This window comes from Eurytemora carolleeae, unplaced genomic scaffold (assembly GCF_000591075.1).
Source record: "Eurytemora carolleeae unplaced genomic scaffold, Eaff_2.0 scaffold735, whole genome shotgun sequence".
Taxonomy (NCBI): domain Eukaryota; kingdom Metazoa; phylum Arthropoda; class Copepoda; order Calanoida; family Temoridae; genus Eurytemora; species Eurytemora carolleeae.
The window spans coordinates 91,039-110,202 of record NW_019396629.1 but is presented as its reverse complement, the minus strand read 5'-3'; the positions used below and the strand labels follow the sequence as shown (position 1 = coordinate 110,202).

At 31.8% G+C, this 19,164-nt stretch overlaps 2 protein-coding genes across 2 annotated transcripts; both read left to right on the top strand.

Annotated features, from left to right (window-relative positions):
• Positions 1 to 1,141: 1,141 nt before the first annotated feature.
• Positions 1,142 to 10,530, top strand: LOC111706573 (bromo and FHA domain-containing protein DDB_G0267958-like). Its single transcript, XM_023479469.1, has 9 exons — positions 1,142 to 1,221; positions 2,744 to 2,822; positions 3,563 to 3,615; positions 3,670 to 3,716; positions 5,311 to 5,372; positions 6,077 to 6,099; positions 8,083 to 8,161; positions 9,023 to 9,136; positions 10,058 to 10,530. The coding sequence occupies exons 1-9, from the start codon at positions 1,201 to 1,203 to the stop codon at positions 10,528 to 10,530; spliced, it is 951 nt and encodes a 316-aa protein (XP_023335237.1). The 5' UTR covers positions 1,142 to 1,200.
• A 3,765-nt stretch (positions 10,531 to 14,295) lies between these two features.
• LOC111706581 (uncharacterized) lies at positions 14,296 to 18,570 on the top strand. Its single transcript, XM_023479492.1, has 6 exons — positions 14,296 to 14,628; positions 14,897 to 14,960; positions 15,447 to 15,530; positions 17,208 to 17,300; positions 17,689 to 17,751; positions 18,385 to 18,570. The coding sequence occupies exons 1-6, from the start codon at positions 14,580 to 14,582 to the stop codon at positions 18,431 to 18,433; spliced, it is 402 nt and encodes a 133-aa protein (XP_023335260.1). The 5' UTR covers positions 14,296 to 14,579; the 3' UTR covers positions 18,434 to 18,570.
• The last annotated feature ends 594 nt before the right edge of the window (positions 18,571 to 19,164 follow it).

Genomic DNA, 19,164 nt, shown 5'->3' with positions numbered 1-19,164 from the left:
GAAAAAATTCACATAAGAAAAGATGGGATTAATAAATAAAACGTCTTACACAAAAACAGTTGACAATTTTGAACAAATTCAGCTGAAATAACTTTTAACAACCACCATATTTTGTGTTTCGAATGACGCAGCACAAAAAATGTGGGAAACAGGTCATGTGACAATGAGATTGCCAAACCAAATCAGATATTGTAATCAATGACTATTGAATTCAGGATATTGTATATACAAAGCATAAAATGTTATTTGGCAATGATTTTTTAGATTTAATAGATAATACCAGGACTATTCATCTTAACTCAACAACTACTTTTGTATAGATTTTACTGTCCCTTTAAGTTCATGATGAACACTTTGACGTGATGTTCTCCCTTATTCTGAACAAGGATTTAATGCGAGGAAAGTTGTTTCAGAGGTGTACGCATCTTTTGTACTGCAGTTTGCTGTCACTGTGCGGTAATGTAAACAGAAGACGGATGTCAAATCCTGACATGGGATCCATCTTTCACATAAATAATCAATGAAATATTCTGGTCATAGGAAACTATTATGTGAATTATTAAAATTATTAAAATTCAATGCTTTTAACCTCCTCGGATACTAAACGAACACTGCATGCATATATTCTTGTTTACAAATTCCGCCCAGAGAGAACTGGTTTCAATATGTACGCAGAGTATGCACAACTGCAATTAACTTTCCTTGCATTACATGCTTGATTCTGAAGCTTGATAGGCCGAACGATAAAACCTAGAAAAAAAGCCTTACTTATTCATGAAGTTATTGAACTAAAAAATAAAGTATGAACCTTTTTGACAATAAGTTTGATCTTTCTAACAACTTTACAACATATATATTACATAAAAAAATCTTACTAAGCTCCAAAGGTTATTAAATTTTTTGTTATAAACAACTTTCGTGGAAAATTTAGAAAACACGAATGTTTATAGCTTTTTCAATTGATTCACCACCAAAAACCAAAAACTATAAAGATCTCGTAATACTACGGTATAACTAATGTTTGTATAGGTTTTTGTAGTTATGAAGGGGCTATTTGTTAAATTTTTTTCCATTTTTTTTTAGAGTAAAGGGGTTAGGCTTGGTGAACACTTTTTAAGAATAGATGTGTTAATGTAGTACAAACTAGTCTACGGTTTGTATGTTGTTCCAATAGTTACCAGTTTCTTCTCCGTACTAGGGATGGCCATTGAAAGGTTTCAGGTATTTCTTGCTTAAAATTGATTAGTTTTTAATATAAAAGAACTTTTAGATTTTGACTGGGAACACAGGCATCACATTTCCAAAAGGAACATAGTTTTTGCCAAAAACTGAAAGTTTCTTTTCACTATATCTTTGCAACTTTTGACATTTCAAAATTAGACCATAATTAGTCTAATAGAATTCATAGTTTAAAATATCAAAGGCCTAGAACAACGGCTAGCAAAGATATGGGGATAAGAAAATAGAAATTGAAAAGAAAGAAATTGATTACTCGCCGCATACACTTAAATCTTTTCATCCATAAGTTGCATACCTTTGATATTTCAAACTTTAAAGTCTGCTAAATCCCATATGTTGCTTACCTTTGATATTTCAAACTTTAAAGTCTGCTATATCCCATATGTTGCATACCTTTGATATTTCAAACTTTAAAGTCTGCTATATCCCAAATGTTGCATACCTTTTATATTTCAAACTTTAAAGTCTGCTATATCCCATATGTTGCTTACCTTTGATATTTCAAACTTTAAAGTCTGCTATATCGAATATTTAAAGTTGAACAGATTGGTAAAATATATGGATTAGAAAATAAGAATTTGGAACAAAATGTTCACCTTCTTTAAAGTCATTTTAGTTATTTATGTAAATTTATGACTTAATAAACATAGGTATTAAAGGGAGTATTTGCGAAAAATGAAAGGGGGTGGGGTTTTGGTTGATTTCTTTAGTATAAGATTGATATGTTGATAATTCCTAGATATAAAATGAATCTATGGTAGAAAGTCACAGGAAAAAAAGTTTTTGAAAATAAACCTGGAAAAAAGTACCAATTTTCTGAAGTCCTAGGACAAAATGTCACTGGAAATGAAGTCCTAAGTTTTAGATTCCCGGGACTTTACTTCCTAAAAAATGGGGGCTGCCAAAAAAGGCTCAGGAAATAAAATCTCAGAATTAAAGTCCGAAAGAAAAAAAGTCATTTTCAGAAAGTTTTTTGGCAGTCACCATACAGAATAAGTTCAGTATCCCAACAAACAAAACTTCGCTGAAACTCGACTTTTTTATTCCAAGAAATCGACTTTGACTCGTAAATAGTCTTACTAGAACTATACGTTAAGCTGGGATTTTATACCACTTTTGTACGAGTTTTTATACCACTTTTAAAAGAGTTTTCCAACTCGGCAAAGACCCAACTTTTAAAATCGAGTTTTAGTCGACTTTTAAAGTCGAGTTTAAGTCAACTATTTAATTTGAGTTTAAGTCGACTATTATTTCGAATTTAAGTCGACTTTTTAAGTCGAGTTTAAGACTTTCATCTGGGATTTTATACTACAGTTCAATTTGGCAAAAACTCAACGAAAAAGTCTTAAAACGTCGACTTTTTCATTTCAGTTTATGGACTAGTTATTAAAAGTCGACTTTCATCCGACTTTACAATCGACTTTTTCTAAACTGTTTAATACATTTTTTCTCCAGCTATTAAATAACTTCATTTTCGTTATTTTTTAATAAATTTTTCTTACAGGCTTTTGCAGTGTATCGAGATCATAGGCATGTCACTAGAAAATTTTCTATTGCCTGGTTCCTATCCTCCTGGACTTTAGGTATACATATTAATTGTCATAGTTTAGAAAGTTATCATTAGAATAGTTCTTATTCTCATAAAAATGTCTGATTATGCTTGTCGCAAACTCTGGCTTGTTTGACCTTAGATATTTCAAACTTTGACAATTTAATCTCTCAGTTAGAAATATCAAAGGTCACCGACAGCAAGGATAATAATCTGATTTTACGGCGACTGATTAGGTTTTTTATATTTTTCCTACTTCCTATAGACTTAATTATAAGTGACCGTAGCTACATTTCAAAGAGGAGCATGTAAAATTTACAGTGGTAAACTGTAAACCTCATCTGAGTGTATAAGGAGGCTATTTTTCTTTTTCTACAGTGATAACCGATAAACTCTGAACATTTTTCGCTAAATTCATTTTCGCGAAAAAATGAGAAATTTCGCGAAAAAGTTTGCGAAATACGAACGAAAATTTTCGCGAAAGTTTTCGTGCGCTTGAAACCCTAGAATTCACTTTGATAAAGAAACTACAATTAAGAATAATCACTTGTCAGTCAGAAAAACTAGACTTTTTGATTGAAGGATTAAAGGGTTGTTATGAATCTATAATCAAAGGTCACTTGAAATTAAGTCTAAAGTCGAGGCCCTTAAACGCTTGAAATAATTAATAATAATAATAATAAAATTTCTCTATTTTACAATTTACATTGATAACAAATAAAAAATAATTATTTTTTACATTTTCTTAATAAATAAATTACAAAATTGTTTTAGCTGTCTGCTTTGTGGTAATATTGGTGGCACAAATTTCAACAGTTTCAAAAGGGGTAAAAAAAATTTTTTTAATATTTTTTTTCTTTCAATTAAAATATTTTTTTTAGGAAGTTCTGAGTATCAAGGCAGAGACGATTGACATAAAAAATACCATGTAAGTTTAATAATTTGCACCAAATTTCCAAAAATTTGTAAAAATCTCAAATTTTCGAATATCTAAGGTCTATTGATTGAAAAAATAAAGGGATAAGAAAATCAAAGTTTGTGGCAACGACTCAATTTCTTTAGCATTTTTAGCATTTAATATTTTGATTTAATCTCGAGATGAATTTAAAATAAAAAAATAAGGAAAACAAGTATATTTTATTTTACGCTTTTAAACTTTATTCCTTGATATGCAAACGTTTTTATATAAATAGTAATATGCAACTACAGCTGATATTCCAACAAAGGAAGAGAATGGAAAGACGACTTGAAACTCTTCAAATATGACGATCCATAAAGTCAAGTCTTCTATCTTGAAATGTCTTGAAATGGGTTTTTCAATGATTTGGAAAAAAGGAATTTTACAGTTGCAGAGAACTATTAATATAAGGAACACAGTTTCAATTCCGTACAGTCCTCTCTGAAGTCTCAACCTTTGAGAGCAGCCCAGTAGTTCAGGTTTAAGTTGCTTTCCCAAAGGCCTTTTCCCAAGAGTAACTTCCCAAGTGACAATTTCCCAAGCGGCAACTTTCCAAATGTGGAATTTCCCAAGCGTACATTTACAACTTCTTAAATGTATCATTTACTCTCAGAAAAATTAGAATCAATGGAAATTTGAATCCCTCGGGGGTTCAAATTTCCATTGATTCTAATTTGTCTGAGAGTAAATGACATTCCTTTTTAAAGAGGGGATTCAATGATAAACCCGAGGGCTTGCGGATTTTTTTGCCTTTGTAAATTTTCAAAGTATCTTTCAATGAAAATATCCCGGCGGGATTAAATGAAAATTGTTGCATACCAAAAAACCAGCTTTTTATAAAGGAATGTACATTTAAGGTTGGGTTAAACAGGTGCCGAGCGCTGCGGCTAGGATGGGCTACGGGGCCATTTTTGCAACTAGCTTAGGGGCCGGGCTCTGTGGCTAAGCAGTCTTAGGAAGTTCCCGCTTGGAAAATAGCCTTTGGGAAATTACCTAACATCATCGTTCATATCTTTAGAGATAAGTAGGAGATTGTTAATCACCTTGATGAAAAATATTGCGGATTAGATAAGTAGGAGATTGTTAATCACCTTGATGAAAAATATTGCGGATAAGTAGGAGATTGTTAATCACCATGATGAAAAATATTGCGGATAAGTAGGAGATTGTTAATCACCTTTATGAAAAATGTTGCGGATAAGTAGGAGATTGTTAATCACCTTTATGAAAAATATTGCGGATAAGTAGGAGATTGTTAATCACCGCGTGATGAAAAATATTTAGAGATAAGTAGGAGATTGTTAATCACCGTGATGAAAAATATTGCGGATAAGTAGGAGATTGTTAATCACCGTGATGAAAAATATTGCGGATAAGTAGTCACCGCGTGATGAAAAATATTTAGAGATAAGTAGGAGATTGTTAATCACCGTGATGAAAAATATTGCGGATAAGTAGGAGATTGTTAATCACCGTGATGAAAAATATTGAGATAAGTAGGAGATTGTTAATCACCGTGATGAAAAATATTGCGGATTTATCAAAAATAACAAATATTTGCAAGGCCAAGAAATGCGCTAGCATCACAGCTGTTTCCAGGACCACACAGTGAACCTACAGTTCTAGGAATGCTTAAACAGATGATAATTAAACTTATTTGCGTTGTTTTTGTTTGAGGCCAAAGGATACGCTTTCATAATCTAATGCATACATCTTTTCAGTTTCCAACCTTTGTTATTTTAAAAAGTCAAAGTTTAACCCACCCAGGTAGAAAATAATCTAACTCGTAACATCTTTTGATTTTTATAAATTCAACCGATACAAAATCAAGAATATCTGATGCTTGCATCCTTGGGAAACCGCCCTTTTTCTCACCCAACCAAAGATCTAACGTCTGTAAATTCTATTAATTCTGAACACTAAGGGTGATCAATATTGGAATAGAGCCAACCGCCCACCAGAGGTCGCTGGGTTTTCACTTAAGAAAAATATTGCATTTAAAAAAATTTCAAAATCGTCTAGAAGGTTGCGATTTGACGATTTAATATCGGAGAATTCCCCGAATACATCGAATCTAAATTCAGCATGAAATTTCCAAGAAAATGATATGTAACATATTTTTTTTTAAAAATATTTTTTTGGCCTTACGGCGATTTCTCCAATAATAAACCGTCAATTCGCAACCTTAAGGACGATTTTTAATTTTTTTTTGATTACAATATTTTTTATAAAGTAAAAACGCAGCTACCTCAAGTGGGCGGCTGGCTGATTTCTAAAAAAAAGTCACAAATCAATCACCCCAAATGAACACATCTGTTTTTCATACACAGAGTCTACTTATGTTGAAACAACGGTAAGAAAAAGCTAAATATCATTTATAAATGCTTTTAAAAACTTCATAATTTCAATTTTTATTATAAAAGGGATAGAGGGACATTTCATTGAAAGAGGGAAATTTTATTGATAGAGGGACATTTCATTGATAGAGGGACATTTCATTGATAGACGGACATTTCATTGATAGATGGACATTTCATTGATAGAGGGACATTTCATTGATAGAGGGACATTTCATTGATAAAGGGACATTTCATTGATAGATGGACAATTCATTGATAGAGGGACATTTCATTGAGGGATCGACATTTCATAGATAGATGAATATTTCATTGATAGAGGGACATTTCATTGATAGAGGTACATTTCAGCGATGGAAGGACATTTCATTGATGGAGGAACATTTCATTGATGGAGGGACATTTCATCATTGATAGAGGGATATTTCATTGAAAGAGGGACATTTTATTGATGAAGGGACATTGTTGATAGAGGGACATTTCATTAATAGAGGGACATTTCATTGAGGGATCGACATTTCATTGATAGATGGACATTTCATTCATTGAGGGACATTTCATTTATAAATGGACATTTCATTGATAGAGGGACATTTCATTGATAGAGGGACATTTTATTGATTGAGGGACATTTCATTTATAGATGGACATTTCATTGATAGAGGGACATTTCATTGATAGAGGGACATTTTATTGATAGATGGACATTTCATTGATAGATGGAAATTTCATTGATAGAGGGAAATTTCATTGATTGAGGGACATTTCATTAATAGATGGACATTTCATTGATAGAGGGACATTTTATTGATAGATGGACATTTCATTGATAGATGGACATTTCATTGATAGAGGGACATTTCATTGATAGAGGGACATTTCATTGATAGAGGGACAATTCTTTGATAGGGGGACATTTCGTTGATAGAGGGACATTTCATTGATAGAGGGACATTTCGTTGATAGAGGGACATTTTATTGATAGAGGGACAATTTATTGATAGAGGGACATTTCATTGATAGAGGAACATTTCAATGATGGAGGGACATCTCATTGAAAGAGGGACATTTCATTGATAGAGGGACATTTCATTGATAGAGGGACATTTCATTGATAGAGGGGCATTTTCATTGATAGGGGGACATTTCGTTGATAGAGGGACATTTCATTGATAGACGGATATTTCATTGATAGAGGGATATTTCATTGATGGAGGGACATTTCCGATTCACGACGGTACCATTAAAAGCTTTATCTGATCAAGTTTTAATACTGTACTGTTTATTTTATTATATTTCATTGATAGAGGTACATTTCATCGATGGAAGGACATTTCATTGATGGAGGAACATTTCATTGATGGAGGGACATTTCATCATTGATAGAGGGACATTTCATTGAAAGAGGGACATTTTATTGATGAAGGGACATTTCATTGATAGAGGGACATTTCATTGATGAAGGGTCATTTCATTGATAGAGGGACATTTCATTGATAGAGGGACATTTCATTGAGGGATCGACATTTCATTGATAGATGGACATTTCATTGATAGAGGGACATTTCATTTATAGATGGACATTTCATTGATAGAGGGACATTTAATTGATAGAGGGACATTTCGTTGATAGAGGGACATTTCATTGATAGACGGATATTTCATTGATAGAGGGATATTTCATTGATGGAGGGACATTTCCGCTTCACGACGGTACCATTAAAAGCTTTATCTGATCAAATTTTAATACTGTACTGTTTATTTTAAATTTGGGGTTCTCTACAAAAGTGACTATGGCTAATTCTTGCTTGAGAACCAATAGAAAAATGTTGGTTCTTTTTTTAATGGATGACATTTATTTTAATCATAGACAATTTTGTATTTGAAAATTGTAGAATATCAAAAAAAATGTTCTCTATAATTTTACAAGATATAATACTCTTTTTTATTGTAGTTTTGATAATCAGCTAACTATTTAGACAACAACTACTCAACCAACTACACAACAAAATGAGAATTCAACATCCTTTGTATGTACAAGGCTTCTTAATGAAGGAGGTAACATAATCAATGTTTTTTAAATATGGAAAATCAGAATTTTCACTTTGAGAGCAATTCCTTAACTAGTTTTTTAGATGTATAAGTAATGTAAATGTCCTTTACTTACTACCTCAGAAATGATAATTTTTAATCTTGGTTTCTGTAAACAAGTGACAAAATTAATCTTTTTTCATAATTTTAAAGATATCTTTCTCTTTGTTACTCAAAACAGATTATGTAACAGTAAATGGCAATTCGCTTAAATTAAAATTAAATCAAAAGTTCATCTGTTGAACCAAATACTAAATTAAAGGGAGTGTCTGGCTAGATATGGTAGTTGAGCTGAGAATACAGTATTGTAGAGAAATTTGTTAGTGTTCATTTGAGACCTATCAGACATTTTTACGGTGCATATTTGTTCAGCAAGAGCGCAAATTCAAACATTCGCATAGATTGCTCCTTTTGAAGGGAAGATTTTGAGAATTTATTTCTCTAAATTTTTCAAAAACGACAACGAAAAAAGTATCAACAATTCTACAATAAACTAAATAGATATTTAGGAATATATTTCTCAATAAAAAATTTGTCAATAAATCAATGTTGGAATTAATTATTTTTCTTTTTCATCATTATATTGAATATCTTATTCTTTAAGAAATTGTTCGCAGATTTCTTCAAATTCGTTTTTTTTTTCAATAAAAATTCCAGAAAATCTGCGAAAAAGTTTGTAATGAATGAGACATTACAGAAACCAATCACTGAATTAAATTACTCAATACGCGGATAAGAGTAATTTTTTTTTCTCAACCTGCTCCTAAACAACTAATTAGTTTACTGTAGACATTTTGTGACCATATAATAATAATAATGATAATTCAGTTAAGTGTGAGTATGAAAATGATGAGGATGAGGATGAGTCTGGTACAGATGAAACTATGGATGTAAACTCATTGATTGACGAAGAAGAAGAACAGAACGACTACCCTCTGGAAGGTATTGCTCATAAATGTAGTTTTTTTCTTCTCTTTTTTTAAACGGTGGTAGGCGATTATATCAATACAATGAAGACATATTTTTATTTAAATATTAGTTGTTAACAAGCTTTTTCGAATTAAAAGTTTACCAGTAAATAAAGAGAATCTTTTTTACTTGACAGCTTCTCTTTGTTTCCATGATTTTGTTCATCCATGCTGTTTAAAAACCTGATATAAATAAAAATTTAAATCAAAAGTCGTTTTCATTACAATTTATTTATCGCTTACCACCATATGAAAGACAAATTTGATCGCTTTAATAAGATGAAAAAAAATGAAATTGGAAGATCATTTTTAGATAAAATCTTTGAAAAAAAATGTTTTCAAGGAAAGAAAGCGATCTTTAGAAAAAGTAAATAGATCAAGGCATGCACATTTGCATCGATATTGATGGCGTTATCAGAAATGCAATTCAACATCCAAGACGAGACATACAGCTTGCTTTACAATAGATTTCTAACCATTTTTGCAAAAACACATTTAGACAAAAACCTCCCTTTAAAGTGCATCTAATGTTGTAATGAAGGAAATAGCTTGTACGTTATAAAATCACGTATTAAGTAAAATGGGTTTGATAAACTGAACAGTTGCTGTGCTTTATGTTCATTGGACCATTTAAAGTCATAACTTGAGTCTAAAAGTCGATTTTTTGTTCCAGAGTTTTCTGGTTATCACTGTAGTTCTTTATCGCTTTAAAAAATGATGCCCATTTCTTCTTAGAAACGAACTTGGGTTCATTTTAATGAAATCTTATCTGAACTTGACCAGATGCAACCCAAAAAATTTACATTAATACAAAGGTTGGAAGCATGGCCTCCGGACTAAGATAAGATAAGATAAATCTTTATTAAAGATATTTTTAAATTTTAATCATATTTAGCTGTGTTTCCATCTGCTATTGAAGAAGAACCAGATGATGATGAGAAATCAACTAAAAGTCCAGAAGAAAACAACGGATCAGTATCAAGTTCAACAGTATCTTCAAGTAATTCAACCTCCACAAATATATCAGGAAGCGTTGAAGGGATTCTAACTACAGAGAGAGGAATAGATTCATCCACTCCTCTTTCAATATTTCCAGATCGATCTCCCGCTACAAAACAAATGATGACCCAGCTTCCAACGAAGACGACTCCAAGTATGACTAAGCAATTGCCTTCAACTATTCCTACTTCAACGGGAGCTTATGATGCCAAAATTCTGATTAAGGCACGAAAGGGATTGACAAGGAAAAAAAGAAACGTTATAATAAAACATAATAAAAATTTAGAGAAAGAGGTTGCTGAGGAACTTGCAGACAAAATATTTAGGGACGCTAAGAATTCAATTCAAAATAAACATTTGTTTTTTTAAGAAAGTTTTTTTCTGAGTTGTTAATCACAGATATCCCTCCAACAATATTACAGATTTTAATACTTTTTACAGTTAGGCCACTACAAACAATAATTCAAAGAGGTTCTTTTATACCTCAATAAAAATTTTTTTTTGTTCAAAACACTTTCGTTTTGCACAAAGTTTTGGAAACAAAGTATTGTTTTTAATTATAAACTTTTAAAAAGAGTTTTAATGTATAATTATCCTATTGCTGTTTTGAATTCCTTCGTTCAGAAAGATATCCGATGAATCGAGAGTGAGCTCTAGGGTTGTAGAGGATAAGATAATAGAGTGTGGAAGGTAACAAACTGTTCTCTAGGGTTGTAGAGGATAAGATAATAGAGTGTGGAAGGTAACAAACTGTTCTCTACTGTTTAACCCTGTTAAGTGAGGGAGGGAATACTACTGTTTAATCCTGTTAAGTGAGGGAGGGAATACTACAGTTTAATCCTGTTAAATGAGGGAGGGAATACTACATTTTAATCCTGTTAAGTGAGGGAGGGAATACTACTGTTAAATCCTGTTAAGTGATGGAGGGAATACTACTGTTTAATCCTGTTAAGTGAGGGAGGGAACACTACTGTTTAACCCTGTTAAGTGGGGGAGGGAATACTACAGTTTAATCCTGATAAATGAGGGAGGGAATACTACAGTTTAATCCTGTTAAGTGAGGGAGGGAATACTACTGTTAAATCCTGTTAAGTGAGGGAGGGAATACTACTGTTTTGTTTAAATATTTTGCTCCAAAATGTCGTTTTAACCTTCAAAATGTACTTGAAAAATACTCGGTCCCTTGTCCTAAGATTCAAAAACATTCAAACATCTTTTTGTATTTTATTCTGAAAAATCCTTAATTCTATCATAAAAATGAGCACTGCTTATTCTATTTTGTTGTATTAACCGTAAAAATAAAATTATGATTTAGATTTTTTTGAAAATCTTGGAAAGGAGACTGAGCATCTATTCGAATATTAGGCCTACTTTAGCAGGTTAAAATGGCATTTTTGAGAAAAAAGTTTCATTAACGCGACGACCTCCCCGGATTTGTGTTTTAAAAAATCAAACTAATGTTATGCGTCCCCAATCTTCCGTTTGGCCAAAAGTTCATCCTTCTGCTCTAAGAGTTAGAATATAGTAGTCGCGCATTGAATCTTAAATCCAAACTGTATGAAAATCAAAAGTCTCGCAGATAGCTTAGATTAGCTAAAATGTTTTTATTGGATGTGTAAATTGTATAAACCAAGTTTAGAAAATGAGTTTATGAATTTACATGGTAAAATTTGTGCAGGTCATAATAATGTTATTCTCTTACAGGCGAGCTGTAGCAACTCTTGAAGGTCCTGAGACCACCACAACTAAAAGAGTTGAACTTCTACCTAAAGAGGATCCTATCTATGCCAGCCCACAGTGTAGAGTGACATCAGAGAAGTAAAGTTTAATAACAATATGAATTGTCGAGTCAATAAATTTCTCCTGCAGTAATTTCCCTTAAACAAGACTGAAGGGTCTATATATATGCCCCCCCCCCTCCCTGGAATAAAATCTTCAATTTGATATTACTCTCGTTCTGATTTATATAGCTGGCCAAACGGCTGGACCGAATAGGCTGAATTTTTTGAGGGAACACAGGAGTATCCCAGGGTAACAAAGGCTAAAATTCTATTTTTTTAAAAGTTTTTTTTTCAATTTCACGGGCACCGCCGAGCACTTCAGCTGTATAGTTAATTAGTTAGAAGGGTTAATTGACTATAAATATGTTAGCCAGAGTCCGAATTTAATAAATTTGAGACGAGTCTCAAACTATTCAAAAACCGGTTTAAATTGAGCGCCGGCTTAAATCTTGAAACATTAATTACAAATTAATTAAGTGGAACCAACAATATTTGAGCCGCTTTTAAAAATTCTGAGAATTGTGATTCAGCTAGGGTTTGCAGCGAAAAATGCAAAATTTTCGCAAAATAAGAAATGCTAAAATTTCGCGATTAAATTAGAAATGAGAAAAATGCTAAATTTTTGCGAAAATTCATCAAAAAGACAAATTACAGCTTTAACACCAATGTTTTTCGCGAAATGCGTAATTTTCGAGATAAGATTTTTCGCGAAATTTCGTTTTGTTTTCGCAATTTTTGCTTCATTCGCGAAAAAAATCCGAAATTTCATTAAAAAGTTTGCGAAGTACGAATGAAAATTTTCGAATTGTTTCCGCAAGACGTTTTGTTCATGCAAACCCTAGATTCAGCAGATGAATATTTATCATTTAGGTCCCCCATATTTTGAATTTCTTCAACTTAAACCAGTAAATTGTCGGATTAAATTTTTTCAAAATATATTTCATAATTTCATAATAATAATATCACAGTTTGTAGGTCTACACTATATAGATTACGAATAATTCTGATTTCTTTGGAGAAACTTTAAAAAACTCTTTCCTTCAAGACAGATATATTATCTAAGACCTCAAAATCATTTTTATTTTTTACAATTGAACTCAAATTATCCCCTTGATAAAACAGGCTATCCCTACAATTGAACTCAAATTATCCCCTTGATAAAACAGGCTATCCCTACAATTGAACTCAAATTATCCCCTTGATAAAACACTTGTCATTAAAAAAAATGCTACTCTAATATTTTTAGATTTTCAAGTTATAAGTAATATGTAGGGAAATAATGTGTTTTCTAGATTTGTGTCTTATCACTTTATCCTGCTGTTTCTAGATTTGTGTCTTACTACTTTATCCTGCTGTTTCTAGATTTGTGTCTTATCACTTTATCCTGCTGTTTCTAGATTTGTGTCTTATCACTTTATTCTGCTGTTTTTTCTTACTACTTTATCCTGCTGTTTCTAGATTTGTGTCTTATCACTTTATCCTGCTGTTTCTAGATTTGTGTCTTATCACTTTATTCTGCTGTTTTTTTAGATTTGTGTTTTACTACTTTATCCTGCTGTTTCTAGATTTGTGTTTTACTATTTTATCCTGCTGTTTCTAGATTCGTGTCTTACTACTTTATCCTGCTGTTTCTAGATTTGTGTTTTACTACTTTATCCTGCTGTTTCTAGATTCCTGTCTTACTACTTTATCCTGCTGTTTCAAGATTTGTTTCTTACTACTTTATCCTGCTGTTTCTAGATTCGTGTCTTACTACTTTATCCTGCTGTTTCTAGATTTGTGACTTACTACTTTACCCTGCTGTTTCTAGATTTGTGACTTACTACTTTATCGTGCTGTTTCTAGATTTGTTTCTTACTACTTTATCCTGCTGTTTCTAGATTTGTGTCTTACTACTTTATCCTGCTGTTTCTAGATTTGTGTCTTTCTGCTTTATCCTGCTGTTTCTAGATTTGTTTCTTACTACTTTATCCTGCTGTTTCTCCTTTGCTTTGCTACTCCTGTTCTTATAACAACCTCACTCAACGTCTTCATTACCTCAGGAATGAACAATGTTAACATTTGATTGTTATGTTGTTTAGGCAATTGTTTTTGCCAAGATATTTATTTTGTTGTTTAAGAATCGATCTTTTTAGGTGAAGTTTTCAAGGTAATAAATAAACCATAGATATATGATTAATTTAAAGATACAACATAATTTAAAAAGAAATATTTTCTTATCGAAAAAGTTCATACCAATTTGGCTTACTGGATTTCTTTAAACACTGCCGATGTGTTAATGCCAAAAAGCTTAATTTCTCACTTATGTTATTTCATGATGAATTTGAAAAAATTAACTTTGATCTCGACTCAGCGGTGAAAAACACTCATCATGAAATTATAAGGAAAATATTTGCTCTGAAATAAAAATATTAAACCTCAATTATAAGTTTTGTGAAAAATTATTTTATTTTAAATATTTGATTAAAAAGCAAAAGTTTATTTTGTAACGTCCAGTCACCACCAGGAAAATCAATTTAAAAAATATTTTTTTAATTCAAACATTTTATAATAAAATTCTTAAATTGTTTGATTTGTAAATTTAATTGAATTTTTAAAATTGGTGGGTAGTGGTTAACCCTGGCAGCTTGTGTGGTGATGTGGGGGCCCTGTTTGACTGAACTTTTACTTTCAAAATGGGGGATAGGTAAATTTGCAAATAAAATTGTATTGTAAGACAGTTTGTAAACCACTTTGTAAACCAGTTTGCAAACTAGTTTGTAAACTAGTTTGTAAACCAGCTTGTGAACCAGTTTGTAAACCAGTTTGTGAACCAGTTCGTAAACCAGTTTGTAAACCAGTTTGTAAACCAGTTTGTAAACCAGTTTGTAAACCAGTTTGTAAATTAGTTTGTAAGTTAGTTAAAGCGATTTATTAATTTTTCATATTATTATTTTTAACTTATTATTATTCAGTGAATACCCCACAACCTCTTGCAGTGTTTCTTTTTCTCCTTGGCCATACACATAATCTTCTCAGGTCATTTGAAATAATCTTAATTTTGGCGACATCACTGGTACGACTTTCAGACCTTTTGACTTCTCTAGTTTTGATTTTAACAACAAGTATAAAAGTTACTCCAACAACCTATCAGAGAAAAGATGTGTAAAAATTTCTAACGAAATAACCACAATCCGAACTCACCATTAGGTTGCAAAGTGATAGCGATTAGATAATTAGAGTTAGAGGCGAGTGTCCAGTTTTATTACTTTAGGGCTTAAAGGGAATTTCAAGTTACCATTTAATTCTGCTTATTTCCTTAGAAGAAATTATCAAGCATCTTTTGTTTTTAAAACCATAATTGAAAGTAATCAGTCTTCAAAATTAAAAACGATGATATAAATTCATTCTTGATCAGACAAAGCTTTTTTTACGGGTTCCATTGTGAATCGGGCATTGCCATCTTTGCATAGAGGGTCCCTTAAGATTACGGTCCCTTAAATAGTAAAATTATTGAATATTTAGATCTATTCTGCATGCAGTATTTGCACAGCAAATATCCAGCTTCACACGACAAGGTTTTTTTGCAAACCAGTTCAAGGTTTCTTGGTTAGTATACTATTCAAATACTAATGATAATAAAGATGAAGATAAAAATAGTAATAATGGCGATGGTGATAATGCCAATACGATTATAATTTCATGAATTATAATGCAAATAATAGTATTAATAGATCATAAACACATTTTCTAACAATTCATACTCTGTGTAAAATATTAAATAAATATAATTCTTTTAATAATAATATTAATGATAATAATAATAATAATAATAATAATAATAATAATAATAATAGTAATAATAATAATAATAATAATAATTATAATAATAATAATAATAAATTAGCAGTAATAATAATAATCCTACAGTGTAATACAGAACTTGGGACTTCGAAAGAATTTATAAAATGTGTTTTGCCAATTTCTGATGGGTTTTATAATATTTTCTTAAAAGACAAGTTTAAAAAAAACCTCCTGTATTACCCAGGTACATTTTGATGTATTGCACATACTCATTACTGCATAGCGGAGGCTCGATCTGCCGAAAAAATCTGGGAGGCTCGTGTCTGCATAGTGGAGGCTCATGGCGTCGGGGGGGGGGGGGTCCCTCCCTCACCAACCTTCATCAAACCCTAAATCTCATTAATTGTAAAAATAAAATAAATAGCCATGAAATATCAGTCAATAGAAGAGATTTCTTTAATTATTCAATTGAAAAACTAAATATCTGCAGTATTCCATTATTAGAAGGTTTAGAGAACGACATTTTATAAATTCTTTTGATGTCTCCGAAGTTTTGGGTTAATCTGCACAAGAATTAATCCTAAGAATCAGTTTTGTCAATTACCATAATGTCAAATGGCTTAAATTTACCACAATGAGCACATACTTGTTAGATTTTCATACTTTCCGTTCATATTGTTTCCGAACTGTGTACTGCAATTGCATACTGCATATTGTTGTTTGAAACCAGTTTTCAATTGTAAACAAAATAAGATATAGAGCCTGAGACGTATTTTGAAGAAAAATACAACGGGCTGAGGGGGGGGGGGGCAATCATTGTTATATAATGTTTTCTTAAAATAAACTTAACGTCTATTCAGATATTTAAAAATAAATATTTCCCGTGCAATACTTTGAAATCGGCCTTGTCTAAAAAAAATAATATATGGAGGGTGTGGGTTTATGGCGAACAATATTGGGAGTCAGAGACCCGTATGATCGTCTCTTGGAGACCCCCATAATTTAATTGTAGACCCCCGGATTCTCATTGGAAACCCCAAACTTTTCGTTTTAAACCCTAAATTTTCATTGGAGACCAACCCGAGATTTTCAATCGAGACCCCAGTTTTTCATTGGAAAATTTCAGGCCATAAAACGTAATTCCTGTCGCGAAAATCTATTTGAAATTGCTGCTGTAAACCTAAACTATGTTGAAACTCAGACATAAGAAAACATTAAAAGTTGTGCCCAGTCTGTTTTCAAAGCAATTTTTCTAGAAAACAACTTTCTAGCATTTATGCATATACATTTAAAAATGTATATTTTGTGCAAACTAAATTTGTTTTAAAAATGTCAAATCAAAATTACTAAAAATTTAAAAAGTGGTCTTAACTGTTCAGTGTACATATTTGGGCCAGTTGACATAATGGTAATTGACAAAACTGATTCTTTGGGAATTAATAATAATTAATAATAATAACACCAAAACAAATATTTATTAAGGGGTAAGGATAAGGCGACCAAGGTTACCCCTTTAAGCCAGGACAAGGAGAAAGTAGAAGAGTTTAACAAGAAAATGGAAATTCCGATCAAAAGGAAAATATTCTTTAAATTGTATGAAACCATGAAAATATTCTCCACCATCACTGCAAACTAGACAGGAGGAGTATGTACTGGTACAACTTTGTGACCTCGTAGCTCTTCTAGTTTTTATGTTTATCAGAACAAATATTTAACCCCGGTTACATATAAGATGTTCAAAACAATAGTTCTTTAAACAATTTGGTATCGATCAAAAGCGCTTTTTTATCGCATTAAGCCTAAAATGAAAGGTCATTTTTCGCGAACACTCCCTTTAATATAAGGAGTTGTGATTGAAAACATAAAAGATTTTATTTTACTTTAGTTTGGTGTTCCATGCCGTCTCTTAAAAATGTCTATATTAAATTAAAATTGAATGATTAAAATGAAAGAATAAAGTTAGGAAGGAGACTCTGGTTCCCCGCCCACCTGCACCTGGCATGGACTCCCCGCCCCTCCCTCCCAGGTAGGGATGAAAAAAGGTGTTGTTCAGAAAAGCAACGAACGATGATCGAACAAAATGGATAATTCAAAGAATGATCGGTTTTTAAAAATTAACGAAAAAACAGAAACTAATGATTTAAAATTAATTTTTTTTTTACTGAAGAATCATTTTATTGAACGAACAATTTGACGGAACGAACGATTTTACTGAACGATCGTTCAGTGGAAAAACAAATAAAAACGATAATTTTGAGAACGAACGAATTCATTTATTTTTTGAACAATTGAAAAAAGGGTCGTTCAGAAACAATAAACAAAAAAATGAAAATAAATCGAAGGTGCCCATCTCTACAGTCCCAGGAAACCAGCTTTTTGAGTTAAAGGCATACCGGACCTTTGCCCAGCCCTACCCCTCACCTATTCAGATAAAGGTTGAAATGATATTCTTGTGAATTGGTACTAAAACTAGGCTTTTTTCATTTGAAATTCTGTTTACAATCCTTGCAAACGATCAATGAAATCCATCATTCCGTTTAAAAATAATCCTCCAATTCTTTCTGAAAATTGACGACCGACATTTAATAAGAATTATTGAAAAGAATTTTAGCTTTGTAAAATTTACATCGAATTTTGATGATTGATTGCATTTTTTTAGGAGATCCACAGTTCCCAGTATTGAGATCGTAGAGACGATGTGTACATAATATGTTTAAAACAACCAAGTACATTATGCATGTACAATTAGTACATTAGTTAAAGACTATAGTAAATTGTGCATTGTAATTACATAAAACAGTTTTTATGTTTAAAGAACTATGAAAATAAAAATTTAAATAATCCATCTTTATGTAAAGTAATAATATCTGTTTGTCTGTTTGTTAGGATGTCCGATCATAACTCATGAAGTCCTTTACCGATTTGCCTCAAAATAATTGTTTGGGGAACTCAGTACAACTCCCCAATGGCAAAAATACCACGAACCTTAAAAACAAGCAAAGTTTTGTGTAATCTGAATTACTCAGACCGAAGATAAAGTAGCGTGTATCATCACCACCCAAACACCACATTTCTGTCCCAACTCTCTTCCTTTCAATCTGCCCTGACCCCCCTTCTCCTGATTCCCTCTTTCCTTTTTTCCTTTTCTTGGTACTTCACCCCTTCATTCACTCTTTAGTCTTTCCCTTTCTCGTCTCTTCCCTTTCTCGTCCTATACTTCCCTTCTTTTTAAGCTCCCCTCTATTCATTCCACAATGTCCTATTATCCTACTCTAATTTAACCTCAATATTGATTCCACAATTTCCTATTCTCCTACTCTAAGTTAACCTCTATATTGATCCCATAATTTCCTATTCTCCTACTCTAATTTAACCTCTATATTGATCCCACAATTTCCTATTCTCCTACTCTAATTTAACCTCTATATCGATCCCACAA